This window comes from Leptidea sinapis, chromosome 26 (assembly GCF_905404315.1).
Source record: "Leptidea sinapis chromosome 26, ilLepSina1.1, whole genome shotgun sequence".
Taxonomy (NCBI): Eukaryota; Metazoa; Arthropoda; class Insecta; order Lepidoptera; family Pieridae; genus Leptidea; species Leptidea sinapis.
This window is the reverse complement of record NC_066290.1, coordinates 1,271,792-1,296,585: the sequence shown is the minus strand read 5'-3', so window position 1 is coordinate 1,296,585 and position 24,794 is coordinate 1,271,792. Positions and strand designations below refer to the sequence as shown.

At 33.8% G+C, this 24,794-nt stretch overlaps 1 protein-coding gene across 2 annotated transcripts in view; it reads right to left on the bottom strand.

Annotated features, from left to right (window-relative positions):
* Positions 1-24,794, bottom strand: part of LOC126972287 (ABC transporter G family member 23) — a 119,060-nt gene that overhangs the window by 65,019 nt on the left and 29,247 nt on the right. The window contains exon 1 of one of the 2 annotated variants that reach the window (XM_050818935.1): positions 7,049-7,200. The exons of the other annotated variant lie outside the window; for it this stretch is intronic. Within the exon in view, the coding sequence (XP_050674892.1) occupies positions 7,049-7,059 (11 nt within the window). The 5' untranslated portion in view covers positions 7,060-7,200. Of the gene's footprint in view, positions 1-7,048; positions 7,201-24,794 lie in introns of those variants that run through there. 2 annotated transcript variants of the gene reach the window in all.

Below are 24,794 nucleotides of genomic sequence, written 5' to 3'. Positions count from 1 at the left end.
GACTTTTACAAGTATTTTCCTCATTTGACTTGTTGTAAAGGAGATCGAGTTACCTTTAGTGGTCGTCCGCGATGTTCATTCAAGTAATCGGCATATTTCTACAAACAGTCAGTTTACATTTGTTTATGGAGGAGGTGGACAAACGAGCCAAAGGATTTATGTATGTACTAGCTGACCCAGTAAACGTTGTATTGCCGATATTAAAATCGCGATACAAAAGTAACTGTTAATGGTAGATGGGTGAAAATTTGAAGTTGTAATTGAAATTGAAGTATGCATTAAGTTAATGCTGACTCATAATCAAACAAATTAAAAAAAAAAAAAAACGTGTGGACCACCCTTAACATTTAGGGGGATGAAAAATAGATGTTGTCCGATTCTCAGTCCTACCCAATATGCACCGAAACGGCTTGACTGATTCATGTGAATCAGTCAAGCCGTTTCGGAGGAGTTCAAAGTTTAACACCATGACACGAGAATTTTATATATTAGATTAGATTTTCTTTATTTTGTTGGTTATGAAGAAGCTGTCACTCTCAGCTCAGAAGTTGTCACTTCAATCGTGTAACCTTGTGCAAGTGCAAGCAGTAATTAAAAACACAGATTTCTTTTATATATTAGTTATGTAGCGTTAGTAAATAACTTGCTTTTGTTACTTTTAAGTAATTCGAACTAAACTAATTCACTTTATTGTGACCACACTGTTGTGTTTCCATTGCGAAACAATATCACACTGGGGCCGGTTAACTGTGGCCATAAATAGTTATAAACAACCACTACCAGAACTTGAATTTAATAAAATACAAGTTATATGAAAAAACTTAAAGGCTCTTAAGTGCTTTGATAAAAATAGTGATTGAGTCTATCTGTAAACTTTAAATAAAAGCCTGTTATGACTCTCATATCGCGAATTTTGTTTTACTAAAAAAAGGGTTTCCAAGTCGTGCAAAATATTTGTGTCTATCATATATATTTATAACAAATAGTGAAACAATAATTACATGTATTTATACTATATTTCAAGTTTGTATCAGTGTGCGTGTATGCAACTTTTACCGCCTATAGCAGTATTTATTGAGAAAAAATACATGGTACTGTTTAGTCCGTCTATCTGTAATGTATATCGATCAACAAGCGGGCGCCCGCGACGCTACCTGCGCAAATTTTAGCGTAATTTTCAATTCACTCAACACTTATTTGAACCGCATTTTAATTTGTTTACCTCTTCTTTGAAACTAACAAACATTAATTATAAAAATTTTATTTTTCCTTCGGAATATAACTAAAACCTATATAATATATTTTATTTGATAAACTGTTTGAAGTATAGACACGGCACAATAACTTATTATATAGGTATATATAGATGTAAAGTTGTTAGCTTTTCTATTTTCGTCAACGGTTAACCGTTGATATGTGTTAAATTCTATCATAATATCACCACCAGGTACAAACATAAACTTATTATGCCTATTACTCGGCTATGATACTCGGATATGCTTTCACAACAAAATCCAAGAAATGTATTACGAAATTGAAAAGAATTGTTAAAAGATGTTCATGTGGTAGGTACTATAATAATATAATATACTGTAATAATATAAATGACTTTCTTAATGATACCACAGATTGGGAATGGATAGACCGCCGTCAGGCTAGTTATTGTATAATATAAATTATAAATTTATGAAAATTAAAATTATATCGAAATTTTATTAAAAAAAAACCAAAGAAGAAGCCCGCTGAGTTTCTTGTGCCCGTTGCCTCTCAGGTCTGAGGCATTCAGTTTCCAAAAGGTAGTAGTTTTTGACTTTCAATAAGTGATTTAATATCCTGTTTGAATAAAAATATTTGAATTTGAATGTCACTGATCAAGCTATGTAACGTTATGAAAATGTGACATAATAATGAGTAACATAATGTGTATCTGGTATAATAATTCAACTGTAAAGGGGTTAATGTTACAAACTACATTTAAAATGACTTCAAGTACCCACAGCTAACAACGAAACCATTACGTCAAAATTATTATACTTTTTATCTCAACACTCTGGTAAGAACAGATTTATGTAACGATACTTAGGTTACGGGACACTCGACAGAAGGCTCTAAAAACATTAGTGTAGCTGTATATTGATCACTGTCGGATCGCACTCGCCTAAGACTGCATAGTCATATGCATTTTGTCGAAATCTGTTTTTTAACTGACTTCAAAAAGGAGGAGGTTTTCAATTCGATTCGTATTTTTTATGTATGTACCGATTACGCTGAGAAATGAGAAAAATAATTTACTACATAAGGAACACCAAAGTCTTTTTACAACTTTTTTACTTCGAAACAACGCATAACTTGAAGTTAAAATTCATTGTGAGTATGAACCGTATTTTACAAATACTTAACAAAAAATATTTTCACTCAATTAATTAATTTATTTTGGATAGTTTTGCGCAATTACTATCTCTTTTACCTGTATTGAGGTGAGAGGGACTAGCTCGCGGTTAAGCCACGCCCACGATGTTTCAATTTAAAAGCCTAAACACATGGTCGAATTTGGTGCGGCCGGACTATCGGATGGTCCAATGGGAGCCTCGTACCAATTTGTTCTACGTCGTCGGTACGGTCCGGACGGTAATAATAATAGTTTTATGCGATGGACAATACGACATACCATCGAATATAGTCCGCTAACAGACCACGTCGGATGGTTCGGCCGTACCAAATCCGATCATGTATTAAGCCTATAATTTGAATGCATACCCATGAGCTCGTACAAATTCCTATAGATCAGGAAAGCGCAATTTGCGGGCTAAGAGTGGCTCACGCCGTATCGATATCATAAGAGCACGGATGATTGATTCACTTACTGTATCGAGTAACGCGACCTTGCGTGTTCACACGACCACTACGTGATCTTACATCACAAGCCTTCTGTTATTCCTATAATATCGGTTAGATATCACTTGCTTCAACTGATTTATAAATTGGTTATTTCTTGCTTTCTCTAAGATACTAGCGTTCATAGGAGAAAAACGCACACTCTTATATTTAACGACCTTTCAATGTTGTTAAGATCAAGATCTTTTCAATCAGTACACAGTCACATAATATAAGTCATGAATCACATTGTTTATTGGAATCGGAGTTTCATATCATAATAACCGTTTCATTTAGATTTAAATTTATGCAATAGTTGTATGATTACCGAGACATACAACTAACTCTCTAAACTTTTTATTACTAAATATTTACAATCAAATAAGTTATTTCACTACAATATGTTTTAAACGATTTTATAAAATTCAAAATCTCAATGTTTCTAAGTGGGAACATAAAACAGTGACAATTTTTTATTAACAGCATTATTAAGTATAAGAATAAATCATAAAATTAATCATTTATACTATATTCATGTTTTATGGTGGCTTCTTAAAGCTAAGATGATCTTTATCGAATTAAAAAATGTCTAACATTTCAGCATTTTAAATCACATTAATTGTCATACATTTAAGAATACAAGAAGAAGAACTGCATCACGAATGGTTGAAATACTGGAGTGGGTTACCAGTGGGTGGTTCCTATGCACAGGATGCCGGCTAGATTATGAGTAACACAACGGCGCCTATTTCTGCCGTGAAGCAGTAATGTGTAAGCATTACTGTCTTGCGGCTCTGCATTGTAATGGGCAGGGTGTATCAATTACCATTACTTGAACGTCCTGCTCGTCTCGTCCCGTATTGGTATACAAAAAAAAACTCTCTCATACTATGTGAGCCTTATCAACGAGCTCGCATTGCTACAAATGTTTTTTTTTATTACAGTAAGGTACGAGACGATCAGGACGTTCAGCTAGTAGAATAGATACGCCCTGCCCATTACAATGCAGTGCCGCTCAGGATTCTTGAGAAACCCAAAAATTCTGAGCGGCACTACAATAATTGCGCTCGTCACTTTGAGACCTCAGATGTTAAGTCTCATTTGCCCAGTAATTTCACTAGCCACAGCGCCCTTCAGACTGAAACACAGTAATGTTTACACATTACTGCTTCACGGCAGAAATAGGCGCCGTTGTGCATCCTGTGCAAAGGAGCGTCCCACTGGTAAAGTAATGTAGTAAGGTTTTTCCTTAATTTATCTTTTTAAGTCACCATCCAAAGGAAGGGAGGTTAGAAGGTACACTTCAGGCTAATGCAAAACTCATGTCGTTTTAAATACGTGTTAAATTTATAAATTGTTGTGCGTAATCGGCAATATTTACGTATTTATCTCGCATAAAAAGTGAATCATTTGTATGAGTTTAGTATCAAGTTTATCTTTGTTTAATATGCCTAAACGTTACATAACCTCAGTAATATTCCTAATACACACTTATTATAAGTTTTTGCGTCCGGTTTTTATTCATCAGTAAATTGAGATATAACATTGGAAGAACAAATTTATAATAATCATTGTTGACTTAAAAATGCTCAAATATTTGAATTTATTTGTGTCATTGTTGTTTTTTTATAGTATATACATATACATTAAGAAAACCAAATTGTTGTCGATGGTTTCTGCTGAGTACTGTCTGCTTTGTGGGGCTACTGCTAATATAAACTTTACTTACTCTACTACTACTACTCTAGGTTATCGTGGACATGTGACTCTTTAAAAAAACTCTATTTATGTTTCTTTTATGTGAATTGTTCTCGGCTTTTTGAAAATATTTAAAAATTCTGAGATACTCTGAAACAAAATGTAAAGACTAGCCAACCCGTCATATTTTTACATACAAACAATATTAGAGCGTTTTAAAACATCATTATGACGACCTGTATAGCTGACCTACTAAGCTAGAGGTCCCGGGTTCGAATCCCGGTAGGTGCAAGCATTTATATGATGAATATGGATGTTTGTTTCCGAGTCATGGATGTTTATATGTTTACGTAAGTATATTGTATTAAATATATCATTGTCTTGTAACCCATAACACAGGCTATATATGCTTAACTTGGGGCAAGATAATTTGTGTAAAAAGTGTGTCAATATTATTATTATTAAATAAAATTACTAGTAAGTATATAATGCGTTGTATCTAGGTTTTAATCGAAGCAGAAAATACTTATTTCAAGTAGCAAATTCTGCTTTTTCGCACAAATTTCGTCTGAATTTGTTCGTTCATAATGTACTTATAAATTGTAAAAGTAAAGAAATCATTACGATAAAAACCTCGCGCATGTAACGTAGATTCTGTATGATGAACATTTATTTCACAAATTTGTAAGTATTACTCAAAAACACGTTTTTCCTGGAAAATAGTTTTATGGAATTTCTGCACACTATTTTTCGTTCACCGTATCGCTTTCTCTTGCTTGTCATCTACAGGCGGTAAGCGTCGGATGAAACAACATGCTTATAGACTATGTGCTCGTTTACGATGACAGGACCGGGAAGGGCCTTTTAAGACTAATGCCCACTAGCTCAGTAATTTCACGAGCTTCGGCGCTGTGGTTACCAATCTAGCCACCATCTTGTGTAAAGCCCACTGTTAATGTGTTGTTCAGTACCAAAATTACTTCTGGACTGCTATCTACTTTGATAGAAACATAAGAGGCACAATATACAGTCCATACACAGGACAAAGAAATAATTATTTAAACAATCTGACGCTTCATTGTGTGCTGCCTTGTTATAGTTCATTGTTTTTATCGGCACTTTGTCGATATTGCAAATCTCTTTGGAATTATATTTTAACTGAGTATGTAGATTGATTTAATCTAGATTTAAATTATTACATACTATAATATAATTAAAGTCAATTATTTTCTTAAGAACTTATACAAAATTTTATGGGATTTGGAAATGAAAAACGATTACATTTACTCGTAACTGTGACAGTGATTAGACACATCACGGAACGACTTAAACTCTGATCGTGTCACACTGCGCCCATCATATTAATACTTGTAGATGTAATGTCTTATGTAATTACAATTTCAGATATTTTTAATAATATATAATATATAAAATAATATATATTTTAAAATGTTAATGTCACCATAGAGCGCCATTTCTTTTTGAAGCAGTTATACTACTTTAAAAAGTATTCTAAAGAAAGAAAAAATGCTATTCAAGACTTTTTCATAGCAGTAAGAATCATTCAAGTTATTGGCGGTTCATTGAGGAAATAGTCTGTGATGCAAACTACCATCAAGTGATACCCATCCACCATTAACGAGTCAAACGTTCTCAGAATACTAAATTATATAATAGATTGTAAAATATTTCTTAATCGTTGTAATAATCAAATGAGGTTGTATTGTCTAATTACATACTTCGTATGCAATGCATCGAGTCGGCACACGCTTGACCGTGACCTGTTTTTAGTTACAATTTTAATGAAAACAGCAAACCTAATTAGTAATAAACCGTTCTCAGTGAACGGAACGTGAAGCAACACGGACTAGATATTATATATAGCGTTATATTTCATAAGACGCCTAAATGAGTGTTTCGCAAAAATTATACTCCACACGAATAGAACCCAATATTTACTGAATAATAAATTTAATACTATTGAATTAGTTCAACAATAACATTAGTTTTTAATAGTCACATTCAAATATTTTTATTCAAAATAACTAAAATAAATAAAAAAATAACAAAATAATACAAAATATGAATATACTTATTGAATGCCTAAACTAGAATGTAAACCATAACATACCATGTAAACTATATTTGAGATGATCGATAAAATAAAATAGAAAACCAATACAAACTATATATCAAATTTATGAATGTAGATGTCGTTTTAAAATAGTCTATAGTATATATCTTAAAACATTGAGCATTTAAATAAATTACTTTCTACTCTGAAGACAACCCTATAAGCTTGTGAAGGGGATGGAAATACATTATTGGTCAAACAGAATTTCAACTAGGGCTGTCATGGTTTAAAAGTGTTTTAATATCGACATTCTGTATTTCACTTCCGACAATATATATAACATATATATTGAAGAATTTATTTCCTCTCGTAACTTATTTTATGTAAAATTGTACAACTTACGTTATAAGCATATCGCTGTGTGCTCTCGCACACACACACTACTACACACACAAGCACAGTTGGAAACACTCGCACTAAACCCCGTGGACGTCGTCTGCGTGTGTAACGCCGCGCGCTCTACTGTGAACTGTTCGCTGTTGTCTCGAGTAACTCGTCTCAGACTGGTTCTAGAGACTGGCCTGTCTTTCCGGCCAGTTGGTTAACGCTGTGACGTAATTGATTTCGACAACTTGGGTTTTTTATTGCAACAATCGTATGACACACGTTGGCCCGCCGACTTGTTTGTAGCTTTCGTTGCTACTTACTCCATTTGGGTAAACATTAACTCTAGCTCGAATATTTTATTGAAGTAGGTGCCGCTTTCGGATTGATCTGCGTTGATTTTGTTTACGCCTTTTCTAATCATCATCATCAACATTTCAGCCGGAAGACGTCCACTGCTGGACAAAGACTTCCCCAAATATCTCCACGACGGTCGGTTTGCGTTGCCCTCATCCAACCTGTTCCAGCGATCTTGTCCAGATCATCGGTGTATCTTGTAATACAACCTAAAAGCACTCCGTCTTCCGGTACGTGGTTGACACTCGAGGACTTTACTGCCCACCCAACCACCCAACGGACATCTGTCCGTCGTCTTTCATTTAAAGTTAATTCAATATGACATGAGATATCTGACAATGAAAGTCCCGCCAAATTGGCCAAGCCATTTCGAAGATAAGCTGGGACAAACATACAAAAGGACAAAATTTAAAAAATATACCCATGGAAGAGCACTCGCATGGAACGCGAGAGGGCGCGGGTTCGAGTCCACATCGTAGATAAAATTTTTTTTTTCAAACTTTATTGCATTAATCCCAGAACTGAGGTTTATAACTTTAAAAACATAACAAATTGTTTAGATTTACAAGAGCGACATCTCAAGTCAATTTCCTAACATGCAAATATTGGGGATGAGCAGGTTATCAACTGTAAAGTAGATCCTGTAGATGGAGCCACAACCTGAGAGTTGAACAAGGCATACAAGATTTTATGAACTATATGTCACTTGAACGGTTAGCTCGGTTGGAAGAACACTCGCACGTAACGCGAGAGGTCGCGTGTTCGAGTCCGAAATTTTATTTCAGCATTATTTCCAGAAGTGCGGGAAATAATATTTAATAATATTTTATCTATCACTTTAAAAACATGACAAATTGCTTAAAATTTAATCCACCAAAAGCTTTGTGCCCCATATATTGATTGCTTCAGTAGTTGTTTCGATTTTACCACCCTAATCTTTTTTTAATTATCAGTTAAGAAATGATCAGTACGTCTCTTATAGGCTGCAAGTCCTAACTCATTTCTTAAAATACGTAACATGGCTCTAGGTGCTATCTTCATCTTCCGAGATAAAATCTTTTGCTTTTGGACAGCATTTTTTCGAATTCTTTCCCTTACTACTTTGACCACCGTTTTCGTAGGACCACTACGTGGACGGCCAGACCTTTTTCTGTCACAAACAGAGGAGGTCTCATGGTTCTTATTAATAGCCTGGTACACAAACATTTAACTAATACCAAGCGTATGGAGAGTTTTAAAAATTGCATTTAGCTCCTTTACTCCACCTACTTTGTGTAATGCAATTACAGCGATTCGATGCTCTTTATAAGCCCACTCCATTTTAATATCGCAAAATATTGTGCCATATATTGGCGCCAAAATGAGAAAACTCAATGAACAATCATATAGAAATGTCAGATTCCAAATTCAAATGTAATATTTTGTTTATTTTTAATTCAAACAGTATTTATGGCCAGACTAAGTATGTTAACTCTCATATTCATAATCCCCGAAAAATTAGATATAGAAGATCATATTCGAATAAACTGAAAACAACCTCACCATTACCGCCTCTCTTAAATGACCCAAATAAATTAATTCTCATTTCTTGAATATCCCTGGAACTAATCTAGTAATATTGTCCACTCTCACGTATTTTGAGTTTCACCGTTTTGGTAACTCATCTTTTGACTTTATTACTGTTGACGAAAATATTACTCTTATGGCTATAAAACAGCTCAAGTCCAGCGCTATTGATATTAATGACATTTCTCTTGACATGGTGCTCACTCTATCACAGACTTTAACCATACTAACACATACTATTGACATTTCTTTTAAAACTAACCGACCTTTAGCGGCATGCCTTGATTCATCCTCTGCTAAAAATTGACATACCTCGCAATTTTTCCGATCTAAGACCGATTAGTATACTTCGTGGCCATTAAAAATTATAGAAAAAATTATGCTCAACCAATTGATGAGATACTTAGAAACTTAAAACATACTACCGGATCACCAATCCGGTTTCAGGAAACAACACAGCACAACTCCGGCCGTCATTGACGTAAAAAAGATCTTAAAATTCTAATACTTCTTAATTTTTCACGTGTTTTTGAAACTTAAAATATAAATCTCCTACCCATCTAGCCTACTATGGTTTTAGTGAAAATAGTATTAAGTGGTTTGAAAGTTATCTCACTAATAGAACGCAGACAGTCACAGTGATAGATGAGCAGGATAATATATTTTTTTAGAACGTGCCTATATAACTAGAGGAGTTCCCCAGGGCTCTATTTTAGGGCCCCTTATTTTTATTCTATAGGCAATAGATGTTCTAAATACTCAAATAAAATTTGAAAAACAAAATTTTATGAACGATGCGGGACTCGAACCCCCTCCGGCGTTCCGTGCCGGTGCTCTAACCAACCGAGCCAACCGTTCGAGTAACGGATCGTTATATAATCTTGTATGCTTTGTTCAACTCTCAGGTTGTGTGTTATAAATACTGACCTTCACGATATATTCATTTGGTCAGAAAAAACTCGTTGATTTTAAACCCGGATAAAACAAAATTCATGATCTTCGGCAACTGTAACGGCTTAGAATTAATTAATAAGTACAATGCACGACTAGTCATTAAAGATAAGCATATCAAACGCGTACACGAAGCTCTCAATCTTCGGTTGATAATGGATGAATGTCTAAGGTTTGAGAAGCATATTAATAAAGTTATTTCCAACAGCTTTTATAGGTTGAAAATTAGTACCAAATTAGACCTTTTATAACCACCGAATTGCACCTGGATAGGACAAGAGCCTCACAAATACGTGTTTGTGAGGCTTAACTATACCGATACAGTGTACGGCTTGAGGTTGCTTGGCAGAACAAGAAATACAAATACAAGGACTACAAAATGCATGTGCTCGTTTTTGCTGGGATATACCGGCCCGACAGCACATACTTTCCATAGCTCAAAGACGCAAATATTTTTAATATGGCGACTTCATTTAGCCATCCTTCTTTTTGGTATTATTATGACAAAAACACCAAAATATTAATATAATAAATTGGAATATCTAGGTTAGCGCAGCCAGTTAAATTTTGAAACCATAACCTGGTTTCCATGAGTTGTGTATACCACTCCATCATTCTGCCTCTTTTAGATGAAATTTTAGATACAGTGCCACCAAGTGCTGGAATGATTTGCCACCACCTATCCGCAGTATGAAGAGTGTTGAAAGTTTCCGATTTCCCTTTTTTGTGTCTATTTAAATTATTAAGTATCAGTTCACAATTCGTCGGCACAAGTCTTATATTATTAAATATATTACTACTACATTATAAAATCGCACTTTTTATTAATGTTAATAATTCTGTTGCTGAAATATCTAAAACTGCTATCATTTTTTTAGTTTACTTAAACACACAACTACTATTACTTTTATATTTATGTACCTGTACAGTAGTACCAACATTAATATTATCATCTTTTGTAAAAAATAATAATGGAACGTTTAAAAGAAATTAGTTAACAATAGTAGTTACTCCATGGGTCACCAGGGGGCCGCTGAAAATCAGCGCTGTATTGTATAATTCCTTTGGCCATAAATTATATAGATTATATGAACAAGATGCGTAGTTGTCATGATTAATTCTATATTAAATTTTACAATAAAATTGGTATTTTAATTTAATTGAATACTGAATAAAATTTTGTTACATTTTAATGATCTCTTTTAGTTCAATTACAAGCAATGGATGTGGAATAAAAACTTATCACAGAAAAGTTTGTGGCCAAAAAATCAAATACGACCTAAGAACTTCTTCCTTTTATTAACGTTCAGATTTCTTAGACTCTTGTAAGAATTGATCAACGATCGTGTCGTTGATCACGATGTTATAAAGTGGGCAACACGTTGCGTTAAAATATATTCGGGGAACGGCAGCAATCTGACTCCGTAATATGAAGTCAATGGATCTTGAGCGCTGAGCGAAACAAATACACTGGTGCACATTTTCATACAATGAGGTCCCCAGATAATGTAACATTCAACTAGTGAAGCTGTCACTAGAATTGTTCTAAAATGAATGAGATTCATATGAATCAGCGAAATTTCACAGGTTTCCTCTCTGGGTATTGCACACTTGAAATATGTAATTTTTTCATGCAGCTCGATTGGAAGGCAGATTCCCTTAGAGAAGAACGAGCAAGAAACTCTAAGATTACTCTATTCAGAACAGAATGGTATCACGGTTATTATGTGGTAATATATGGTATAATGTATATCTAGATATAGCGATACTTGGTGAATCCAATATTTTCAATCAATAAAAAAATTATTGAGTGGAGTGACGAGATTGCTACTGTAAGAGTAGTAAGGGTGCCTTAAAGCCCTCACGCTCCTAGCAGAGAACTACTCTTAACTTGAACCCTATGAAAATTATCCGCCTCTTAAAGTGCAAGGCGCAAGAAGAGAGATATAGAGATTGAAGAACTGATTTAGGTACAGTTAATCTACGGCAGAATAAGAGTTTTTTAATCGCTATAATTAAGCCTCTACTTCCACGTTTCAACCCTGAACCCTATTATTGTTAAAGAATAGAATACAAGTATATTTATTTACCGTAGGGAGTGACAATAACATAATATATTACAACAACACTTGCTAAATGACATGAAGCTGACAATTCGTAAATGGGCTTCAACGTGGGAAGAAGAAATCACAAGAAACTCCTAGCCCATCTTTTAAATTATAACAAATTAGCCTACTTTATATTTTACAATTGTAGGTGGCCTGCGCAGAACTAGAGAAGAACCATACGTCATTATCCTCTTTATAATCTACTATACCATAGTAAGCCTTCTTTGTCAATGAAGTTTTAATATATTTCTTGAATTTATGCTGAGTGAGTCCTAGTATACCGTATGGTATTTTATTGTAAAATTGAATCTTTATATATAAAAGAGAATGTATGTTTGAATGATCCTTTATAACTCCTAAACTATTCGACCGATCGGAATGAAATATTAAATCTTTTGTAATAGATTCGTTGAAGCTCTTGGAAGGCTTACATATATAATTTCATGGCAAAATAACGTTTGCCAGGTCAGCTAGAACTTAATAAACGGTACAGTTTATCTTTTCTTCATGAATTGATCGAATTCAATTAACAATTTTTCTTGAATTAATATTATAATATCCGGACGACCGAGCCTTGCTCGGATTTGTAAGAATGTACAAAACTTGAACAAAAAAAACTAATAGAACATCTGAATTCGAACCGGGGTCTTCTGCTTTCCGGATCACCCAATGTCCCATCTAAGCTATTACAGTCTTGTATATAGTGGCAAAATTTACCTTTGTATTCTAATGTTATTGTAGCTGATTCTCATTCAAACATGGATAAAACCATTTTTTTTAAATTGAAACCTAGCTAGATCGATTTATCACACCCGAAATCCCTTGCATACTTAATTTTATGAAAATCGTTGGAGCCGTTTCCGAGATTCAGATTATATATATATACAAGAATTGCTCGTTTAAAGATATAAGATTCATATTATAATATGTATTCTGAGGGAAGAGTTCGGATGTTTATCAACTTGAATTTGGGAACGCAAAAATACTATGAATAAATTTAAAGGTATTTTGTAACCCATAAAATATTAATAATATTTTCAATAAATGTATAACTGTGAGACACATGAATAAATAGCTTTTGGTGATATTTAAGTTGATTAGAAGTGAAGAAGCGACTACGATGTTCGAGATGGTATTTACATTCATAATTATCAACTCATTGTGAAACGGATATCAACTTGTTTAATATTTTTTTAATTTTGTAAGCAATTAACTTGATTGAATATCTCAATATATATACTCAGTTAATATTCTTCATAATAATAATAGTATTACTATTTATTTAAAATCAAATATATTGAGATTATATTTGTTATTTAATTTTATTATTTATAAATTCATATTTAAAACAGGTCTCGAGTAGGTCTCAAAATGAACATGGACAAGACGAAGATCATGTCTAATGGCCATGTCGCACCTACTCCCATAACAGTTGGGAACTGTACTCTCGAAATTGCTGACGAGTACATTTACATTGAACAAACTAGTTAGGCATGTACAATTTTGCGAAAGAGGTCACTCGTAGAATCGAAGCTCCGTAAAATCTTCTCGTCCACAATACCAAAGTGTCTGAAGACGAAGGTTTTTAAGCAGTGTTTGTTGCCAGTGACATACGGAATGCAGACGTGAACTAGTGGGAGTATCCTTTACACAGGATGCCGGCTAGATTATGGGTATTTCTGCCATGAAGCGGTAATGTGTAAGCATTATCGTGTTTCGGTCTGAAGGGCGCCTTTGCTAGTAAAATTACTGGGCAAATGAGACTTAACATCTTATGTCTCAACGTGACGAGAGCAATTGTAGTGTCGCTTAGAATATTTTTCGGTTTTTCAAGAATTCCTGAGCGGCACTACATTGTAATGGGCAGGACGTATCAATTACCATCAGCTGAACGTCCTGCTCGTCACGTCCGTCATCATCATTATCATCACTTCGTCTTCCAGTACGTCGTCCTCTACCCTTATTGGCATTAAAAAAGACATAGACGCTAACTATGGGCCTTATGAGCAAATTAAATAAAATAATAAAAGCTAATTTAAAAAATTATTCATTTAAGTCAAAGTAATGACGCTTATGTAATATCAATAGTTATTTGTTTAACAAGAGAGCAAAGTTCGTTTTGTTGCGTGTGCAGAGTTTGAATTCCGAACAAGCGGATGATTCTATAATTGAATCTTAGTTGCATTATTATAATCTGAATAATCTGAAAACCTAGTGAGGGATTCAAACATACATGAAATAAAATACTTTAGTCTCGTGTGAAACATACACTCATGTATTAAAGATAAAAGAATAATATTTATTTATACACATTATAATTTTGAATATATTATTGTACTCAAAAAGTCATGCGGAGTCTTCACCTGATAGACAGTAAGCAATGCCGTCTATAAACAATTGCTATATCTTACAGATATGCTCCCGGCATTACAGGCGACACTATTTTGAGTGATAGCTAAGAAGCTTTAAGGTTCCTGTGTACAGTCGGTTCAAGAACACTGTATCTGGCAGGTAATTCTACTGAATGAGTAGAAGGTTTCACGTGAATCACCTGGTTGTAACATGTCAGACAGAAACGTGGTGCGAGTGAGATTTCTTATTTCAACGTGAGGTCCGCTGGTAAAACTTGCCTATTGCGAAACTCGCCGTGATATTTGCGGTAGAAGATGTAGATATTTACTAAATAATATTTATAGAAGAAGGCTTGTTGCAGTCATAAGATACGTTAAAAATCCTGTGCTATAAAATAACCAATAAGTATATGTAATTATAGACGAAATCCCGCATGAAAATACATGATAAAATTTCTTGTTTTAAAAGAAAAGCATCCGTGAAAGATGTCTATGATATGTATAATACTGGTTAGCGATAAAATATAGATAATAGCACACACTCGTTGCTAGTTGTGACGTATCTTGACTAATTAACAAAGTAACATTTAGATGGAGCATGCTGATGACAGCTGACGGACCTAGCACCTGTCTCATATGTTAGGTGACCCAGCTTATATCGACTTCGTAAACGACATACCCGATTGGTATTTAAAATATTTCTTCGTCTGTTTGTTCATAGTTTACACGGGATTACGAGTAGGTGAAGTGTATTATGATCGTTTCCGCCACCCCTCGTCTTCTTCATCGAACACCATTTCATTATGAGCCTATGATACTTAATATATTATATACCTATACCTATGATATTTAATTATATTAATAGTTTATGATACTGTTGATATTCTGAAACAAAGTCAATCATACTTTCTTCTCTTCCGTTCTTTACATACTTCTTCTACTTCTCTGCCCATACAGACTCCAGTGTGATATTATATTAACTTTTAACTTATCTACTCATTGAAAAAGATTTTTGTATGGTTTACAAATATTCTAGATTTATGTATGGTTTAAAAATTGTGAATTCTTAGATTATTCTTAAGAGCAGAACTTGCCAAGTTTTGGGCTATTTTATCTGAGAAAACAATTAATATTTTCTTAGAATCCATATTACTATTGCAATTAGGGGTAACTTAAGTGACTATAAGAACTACATTCAGTGTTAGACATAAATGTTTTTATTGCAATTTTGTGGAAAATTATACTTTTCAGTCAATTCGTCTAGGATGCTTTGAAGATATTTTTTTTGTCATTCAATACAGCTGGGTCAATTTGATAAGTCTTGTATGATTCACTCAGTATACCCTGATGATATTGCAATTTTCTAAAGTAATTTTATGTATTTGTTTAAGTGAGCATTGATTTATTGTAATTTTTCACTTGTTTTTTAGTAAATTTATTGATTTTTATAATTTTTTTTTCATTTTTTTTATTTGATTCGGTATGATATTCGATGATACGGTCACCTCTGAAGTCCTAGTTATCATTTTTGTGACTTTGTCGCTTGTGTGTGAGACAATAGTTCAATGTCATGCTTTCTAATGCAACTAAGGGCGGATTCAACCACACTGGAGGAAGTTAAATCTAATTTTGCATTTTACCAACCACTAACCTAAGAATATTATACCTATTACCGAGAAATTTTTGCACTGACGATTTCGGCGGCATAAAAGGTTAAACAGAGAGTAACAGTTGTCAGAGCAGAGATGTCACTTGTCACCTAGAAGACGAATAAAAAAAAAACGAGCTGTCATCATTTGACATTTCACTCTATTATCCAACAAAATTTAATTGTTATGGCATTTCATGAAACGTTAGATAAAAAACAATAGAACATGAATTTTTGTCGGTTAATACGTTCGGTCATCATTCAATTTTAAACTATATGACAACAATACTGAGATAGCGTACTCCGCAAGTACGTTGGAAAAACGGAAGCGAAATTATCCATCGTGTTCATAATATATTCAGCACTGTAAGTTCCTTCTTTCCTCTCATTTTATGTCACCAGAGCTCTAAGTTTTTTTAAACTCTCTATAAAATATGGTGTGACTCGTCTGAGTATAAACAGCGTACTTACACTTTGCTCTGACTTTACTTACGTAAAACTTACCTGAGTGTAAGCTTAGCATAATCTTTGATTTCGTTTCTATAGTCATTTGACAGTCGAAATTATACTCAAATAAAATTTGAAAACAAAATTTTATGAACGATGCGGGACTAAAAATTTTGTTGTCAAATTTTATTTGTGTATTAATCCTGAAGTGAAGGTTTACTTTAAAAACATAACCAATTGTTTAGCTGATGCTGTGCTTAAGTTAAGACAGCCCAATACAGTGGGAGGCTCCTTTGCACAGGAAGCCAGCTAGATTATGGGTACCACAACGGCGCCTATTTCTGCCGTGAAGCAGTAATATATAAACATTATTGTGTTTCGGTCCGAAGGGCGCCGTAGCTAGTGAAATTACTGGGAAAATGAGATTTAACATATTATGTCTCAAGGTGACGAGAGCAATTGTAGTACCGCTTAGAATTTTTGGGTTTTTCAAGAATCCTAAGTGGCACTGCATTGTAATGGGTAGGGCGTACCAATTACCATTAGCTGAATGTCCTGCTCGTCTCGTCCCTTATTTTCATAAAAATAATACAAAAGTCAAGTTCGAGGTTTATTACACTCGGCTAAGTTTTTGGTAAGTAAAGTCTAAGTACGCTCACTACATAATGGCTACATCATTAAGCTCCGTCTGAGTCTTGCTATATCTGAGCACGCCATAAATCAAAGTCCACACTGACTGGTCACGGCAAGGACGTCGCCACCACAAAGTATCAACTCGCCATATTTCATTCAAACTGGTATTTTCTCCCGCGTCATACTTCGTTTAATATTTTTCCGTTCATTGTAAATTAACAATTCTGCCGATACATAATATTATCACGACTAATTTGGACTGCGTGTGTGTTAGCAATAACTTACATATATAATAATTATAATTTAAAAAACTAAAAGAAAGGTTGGGGTAAATTAAAGGTAAGCAATTTCTTTTATAATAATAAACCAGTGAATTTTCTCGCTAGAGAACGAACTCTACTATTTAAAAAATGTTTTCTACTCTTAAAGTGAGACTCTACTGAACTTTATTGAGCTATTTTTGTGTAGCTTTTTTCCTTTTTAGTCTCAGAACAGAATCGTAACTGAAGAACTTGGTTTCTTCGGTTTCTTATAACGTATGTATATTAATATTTGTTTAACATCTTGAGTAGCGTAAATTACATTGCGGTTTTTAAGGAGCTTTCTTCCACGTACTACAAAGCTGCGGAATGAGCTTCCTTGTGCGGTGTTTCCGGGACTATACGACATGGGTACCTTCAAAAAAAGCGCGTACATCTTCCTTAAAGGCCGGCAACGCTCCTGTGATTTCTCTGGTGTTGCAAGAGAATATAAGCGGCGGTGACTCGTACGCTCGTTTGTCTTCCTTTTCGATAAAAAAAAGAAAAACTACTACGGACCACCGTAGTAGTTAACTCTCTTACCAAAGAGCAATGTCAGTAAGTGCGGCCGGCAGTGATCCCCTGGAGCGTTAAGCGACCATCGGCGGCGGTGATCACTCACCGTCAGCACGCTCTTTTGTCCCACTTTACAGCTTCAAGGAACCACAGACGTTAGTATTTGATATTTATATTTATTTATTCGAAGTTGATTCCTCCACCCGTTCGGAAAAACGGGATTGACAGACAGATGGATGGACAATGAAGTGGTATACCCTAAAACATAAGAGTTACTTTTTTTTAGAGAGAATGATTAAATGACTATTTATGTGTGAGTTTTATTCGAATGCTAACATGAAACAAAGAATACCAAATTCTAATATTTTTATTTGATTAATATTTAGTACCTGGACGACCGAGCATTGCTCGGATTTTTAAGAAGGCACAAAACTTGAACAAAATCAAACTAATAGGACATCTGGATTCGAACCGAGGTCTTTTGCTTTCCTGATCACCCAATGTCCCATCTGAGCTATTATAGTCTTGTACATAGTGGTTAAATTTACCTTTGTATTCTAATGTCATTGTAGCAGTTTCTCATTAAAACACGGATAAAACTACAATTTTTTAAACCGAAACCCACCTAGATCGATTTCTCGCCCCCGACACTACCTGTATACTAAAGTTCATTAAAATCGTTGGAGCCGTTTCCGAGATTCAGATTATATATATATATTTATATACAAGAATTGCTCGTTTAAAGATATAAGATATAAAATCACATAAATTAAAATGATTTTATAATACAAGTATCTTAAATTAATTACAATCACTAATATAACGTATCACTTTATACTATTTCTCATATTTGTATTTGTGGGAACCCAATAACTTTAAAAAAATACTACGATGATCACAAATTGATTCTTAAAATAAAAAAAGGAATAATTTATAATGCAATTTGATGATAGTTTAAAGAATCAATATCCGGACGACCGAGCCTTGCTCGGATTTTTAAGAATGAACAAAACTTGAACAATAAAGAATCTAATAGGATATTTGGGTTCGGACCCGGGTCTTTTGCTTTCCGGATCACCGGTCCCATCTGAGCACTTATATTCAAGAGTAAAATACTCTTGTATATAGTGGCGAAATTTACCTTTGTATTCTAATGTTATTGTAGCTGTTTCTCAGTAAAACACGGATAAAAGTACACTTTTTAAGATTTAAAACCTAGCCAGCCAACCTGGCTAGATCGATTTCTCGCCCCCCAAACTACCTGTATACTAAATTTCATTTAAATCTTTGGAGTCGTTACCGAGATTCAGATTATATATATACAAGAATTGGTCGTTTAAAGGTTTAAGATTGAATAATATTTTCAATTTAGTATTACACGGGCATAGAGGATGCGTCTTTTCAATCTTTTACAGATTTGTTAAATTATTTCAGTGTCACTATTTATTACTTGTGAACACGACCTTATGGCGCGGGTGTCCTACCAGTTGATCAATAAACAGATTGAGATTTCCCAACGCTTCGTTTGACGTCATTCGTTTCTCTCAAGTCATTACAATTTTACATTATATTATACGGTTGAGGTATTTATTATAGTTACTGCTCTTAGCAGTCCCTATGACGTCAATGTTCTTTAGACAGTCAAACGTCCAGGCAACCAGAGTGGCCCAGTCGACTTGCGTATTTATTTTGTGTTATAATCTGTAGTATGAGTGAATTAGCTTGTCAAATACGATTTTTTAAGACTCTATGGTAAGTAATTGTAATAGGCTTATCTTTAAATATCAAGTATCCGAGCAAAAATTAAAAGAAATAATTTATTGAAAATCGCTTTGCGGGGGGAATTGTTATTTGTTTGTTTTTGTAGTGTCAAGTGTTTTGTTATTGTTTTGTGTATTATGAAAGTGTAATATTTAAATTACGTATTATATTTGTTTTATATATGAAATTAATCCTCATGATATCTAGTTTCCGATTTCATCTACAAATTACATATAAAATTCATCTTACGACATTAAATCGACAAGTTATAACAGTATGATCGATACTACTTTATCGATTTGGTTTAAATATCAAATTTTTATTGTAATCCAATTAATTAACAGTAAATCATTGCTTGTAATAGGGACAAAATATCATAAATATAATGTTTATAATATTAAACAATCTGGATGTATTGAGACAACCAAGTATTTCACGTTTTACTTGTGCATTCCGCAGATAAATTGTGGGTATATAATAAGAATGGGTGCTTTATTTTAGTTTAATGCAACAATCCCGTAAGTCGAAGTAATGACATATTAATATCAAAAAATAGGTTTTATAGTCTATTTCAATAATAATCAAGTTTTATTAATGTGCGCGCTAATATTTTACATAAAAACTTAATATAATGAAAATGTTATCACATTTCTACCTATAATCTCGAGCTTTAACCTTTTATTTATATATAACTTGGGTTCAAAAACATAATTTATGATTTTACACGTTGATTTTCTGTACTTTTAACTAGTGAATGTATTTTTTATATAGCCATAGGTGGAGTCGTTATGTAATTATATCGCTTTTAATAATGATGAATCTCGCGCTCGCCGTCGGATAATCTTAGTCGCGTCATCGGACGTTTCGCTACCTGCCAGCTGTCATTAATCGGACGTTGCTAGGATGAAACCCATTGGGAATGGAAGAATATAACAAAAATGAAAGGAAAACTAATTGCAGTCGATCAGAGGTCGGGAAGTCGAAAAGGAGGTTATTTTAAGGTAAAAAATGGTTTATCTCGATTTCCGGCAAATTGCAAGTGCCATGGAAAAAAGTCAAATCGCAAAGTTGTGGGTAATAAAAAGATAATTGATGACAATTAATCAAATCTGTTTATAAATGTAAAAAGGATATACTCTTCCGTTTCCAATGGGTTATTTATTAATTTTTTTTCACTTTTTATCATTTTCAAAGGCTTCAGCACTGATCTAATATACTTAAATGATGCTGATCATTTCAGGATAACTTAAAAAGTGCTGTTCTTTATCTCATAACGTGGCCTGCACAGTCAGGTTTTTTTAATATTGTTGACATTATTATTTAAAATATTGCGAGTGTTGAAACGCAATTAAAATAAATTTTCATTTTAATATTAGAGAAAATTTTGCGCGATGGTTTTTATCATTACTACGAAATAACGCAATATTTAAAGTTTAAATTTAATTTATAATAATTTATAAAAGGTTATATTAATGATTTGTATTGCATCATTTTCCGGAGCTTCACTTATCTCTTTACTGATGTTTGTTTTAAATTACAAGTACCGATTACTTTGACTTTGGAAGGTAGAATACATTCACTTTTAGACAGGAAGCCAGTTTTATTTTTGACAATTGCAAAATGGGACGCTATACGCTCGAACAAAATTGGGAAATATCAAAAACTTGCACTTGTACTCAGACGGAACACAAGACGCGAGGCTTCAAGTCCCACATCGTTCATAAATATTCTTTACAAATTAAATGTAATTAATCCCAAAAGTGAGAGATATTACTTTAAAAATAACAAATTGTTTAAATCGCACTGTGGAGGGACGCCACACATCCAGATGGTGGGGATGAAATCGTAATTTTTGGCGTTGCGTGCGAAAGTAAGATTCGACGGCAGGAATCAGATCAAATAGCTCTTCGTAATAAATGATCCGTGTGACAGTGACAATTTGAGCAGCTCTGCGTTGCACGCGGTCAAATGGTTTGACCTGATACTGTGATGCACCAGATCAGAGATGACACCAATAATCCATGTGGCCAGAACTGCGCTTTTTGAGCGCTAGAATGTGGGCTGGCTTGATATATTGCCGTGCTCTATTTGCAAATGGCATTTGGCTTTGCCTTCCAAATGACCGCGAAATTGGCAATCGCGTGATTTCGAGATCCAGTATTCAGATACTAGGCGAGGCTTTAAGGGAAGTGTTGTCGAAGAGCGATGAAATTTTTCAAACAAGCTACTCAATAACAACGTGAAACGTTGAAAATTATTGACAAAAAATACCGACTTCAAATATACCTATTCTATAAATCAAGGTAACTTAAAAATAAAAAAAAAACTCAATAGAATTATGAATTTCGTGCCAAATAAATTATAAGTATATGTCATTAAATACTTATATAATACGAGCTGACCCGACAGACGTTGTTCTGTAGATAATAAAAAAATACTGTTTTATAGAAATTTGTCAAAAAAATTTCAAAACATCAAGAATTATTTCGTAAAATATGCTCCCTAATGTTATAATGAAATTGTTCCACAGTGAAACTGTCACACCGTGCGTCAATAAATTCTATTACAGAAAATATGTCCATACAAAACAAATATTGGATATAAAAATAATTATGGGTCCCAAATCGAAATAAAAAGTATCCTATCTCTCAAGTTGGACTAAACTGCACTCCATGAAGTAATCCCCATTAAAATCCGTTCATTAGTTTAAGAGTTCATCGCGGACAAACAACGTGACACGTAATTTATATATATTAAGATAGATAGAACCGTTGCCTCTCACGCAGCCCGGGTTCGATTCTCGTCCGCCACGTACCAATGTGTTTTCTTTTTTCTAACTCACATGTACATTTATTGGACGCTTTATGAGATTGCGGTGATCACTTACCATAAGGTGACCCGTATGTATGCTTGTTTGTCCTCATCCTCCTTTAAAAACGGCACCTAAGGTAATGTCAAGACGAGATAATTATATTAGTAATTATAACCAACGTCCTAGTGTTGTTTAGTTAATTATTTTTTTAGATATTTGTAACTACTTCAAACATGCATAAAGTTTTAGACACAGTATATACATGTTTGTAGTCGGTAATTTTTTAATATGTTATTTAAGCTCTGCTTGGTGCTTTCTGCTCAAAGCTCGGTAACGCTAATCTAATCCTAATAAAATTCTATAACTTTTTTATTACATTTCCGAATTCAGTGTTCATAAGAGCTGTTTCAGGACACTCTAGGACCACTATCATCCTCATTATATGGACGTCAGCCGTTCTTCTCTAATGCGGTTCTCAAGGAGTTTTTTGCACGTACAATTAATTTATGGAATTAGTTTCCTTTTGAGGTGTTCCCAGGACGATTCGACATAAAAAAAAGTGCGACATCTTACTAAAATCATATCTTCACCTCTGGTATTGCTGATCTCCATTATAATATAAAATGGAATGGGAAAATAAATATTAAAATGTTAAATACATATGTCTTACAATTTAAAAATTACTCTAAGTAAGCTCGAAATATACCTGTCATATACGAAACAAGAAGACGACAAAAACTATAATTCTGTAAACATTTAACAACGCTATGAGGAAGTTAAAGTAGCCTTGTGTATGTTATATTCTTTTTATTGCATTTATAAACGTTAAAAATCTTCTGTGAGAGTATAAAAAGCCCTAACCTGCTATATCACTCAATTTATCCTACTTTGCTAGGAATAGCAATCGGTTCGTCGGTCCACCTTGTGGGGGGCCTACCAAGACTACGTCTTCCGGTACGTGGTCGCCATTCGAGGACTTTACTGCCCCAACTTGACAGACAGATGGCCTGTCCGTCATACTAGCTATGTATTACTCGTTATTTGTTAACTCACATTAAATAAAATTTTAATTATCATAAAGAAATCTTATTAGCCGTTATATGACTTAAGTAAGCTCTTTTTAGATGATCCACCTAATAAATTGAAATTTATAACCCGCGTTCAATTAGATTAAATATTTTTAAAGATCAGATTGTCTCGGCTCTCAATTGAAAAAATCATGAAGAAGAAAGATCTTTGCATGACGTTGTTCACCGATTTACTATAAAACAACACAATATTTATAAGAAAATTTAGTTTTTTAACTTAACTTAAAACAAGAAAATAGATTTATATAATTTTTTTAAAAAAAATGTTGAATTGCGGCGCTTATACTAATTGCTTTTGGACGATTTTGCTTTTGGTATTGGGGTGAAAGGTATCAAGCTGCGCGGTTTTAAATTATCTTAATGATTACCCATCCAAGGCATGTGAACGTAACAAAAAAAAAAAATACATTCCCATTCATCATTCGCATCTTTAATATTGGGGTAGGACAAGTGGCCGAGTTTTCAGAATAACTGGGTCAAAACCAAGCATATTAAACACGTTTCGGTACAACTTAAATTGTTTCGAACAAAAAATAAATTGTGAAAAAGCAGTATGTCGTTCCAGTCATCAAAAACAGTGATGATAGACATCCAATCCCATCAGTAGTTATTCAAAATCATAGATTTTTTTAAAAGTAGCAATGAAATAAAAAGGCTGATATTAAAATTTTTCTTAAATACGGAAGACACCTTCCACATATTCACGTAAGCCTTGAGCAAGAGGCCACAGTCCAATGACGAGTCGCGAGCGAGCTAACAGTCTGACACTACAACCTTCCATATCAGGAAACTTACAAAATTTTCACACAAATACATTTAATATATTGTTACTTTTTGTGCAGATTTTTCAAACGTATAAATGTCAAGAACAGTTTAAAATATATCTTATAAATTATAATAGTTGGTAACATTTGGTAGGGGCTTGGATTGCAATTGTAATAATGTGGTTACTGATTATATTACTGTACAACAATGGGGTTCCGTAACTTAACTGTCATAACCATAATGTTAACACCAGGAACAGACATAAGCTTATAATGCCTACTACTCGACTAAGTCGAGTTAACAAGTCTTTTGTAGGGCGATGTATATGCTTTTACAACAGGATCCCAGAGAATGTTCAAAACAAAAGTATTACGTTATTCAAAAGAATTGTTAAAAAAACGTTTGTGTGGTAAAGGTTACTATAACATAAATGACCTTCTTAATGATACCACAGATTGGGAA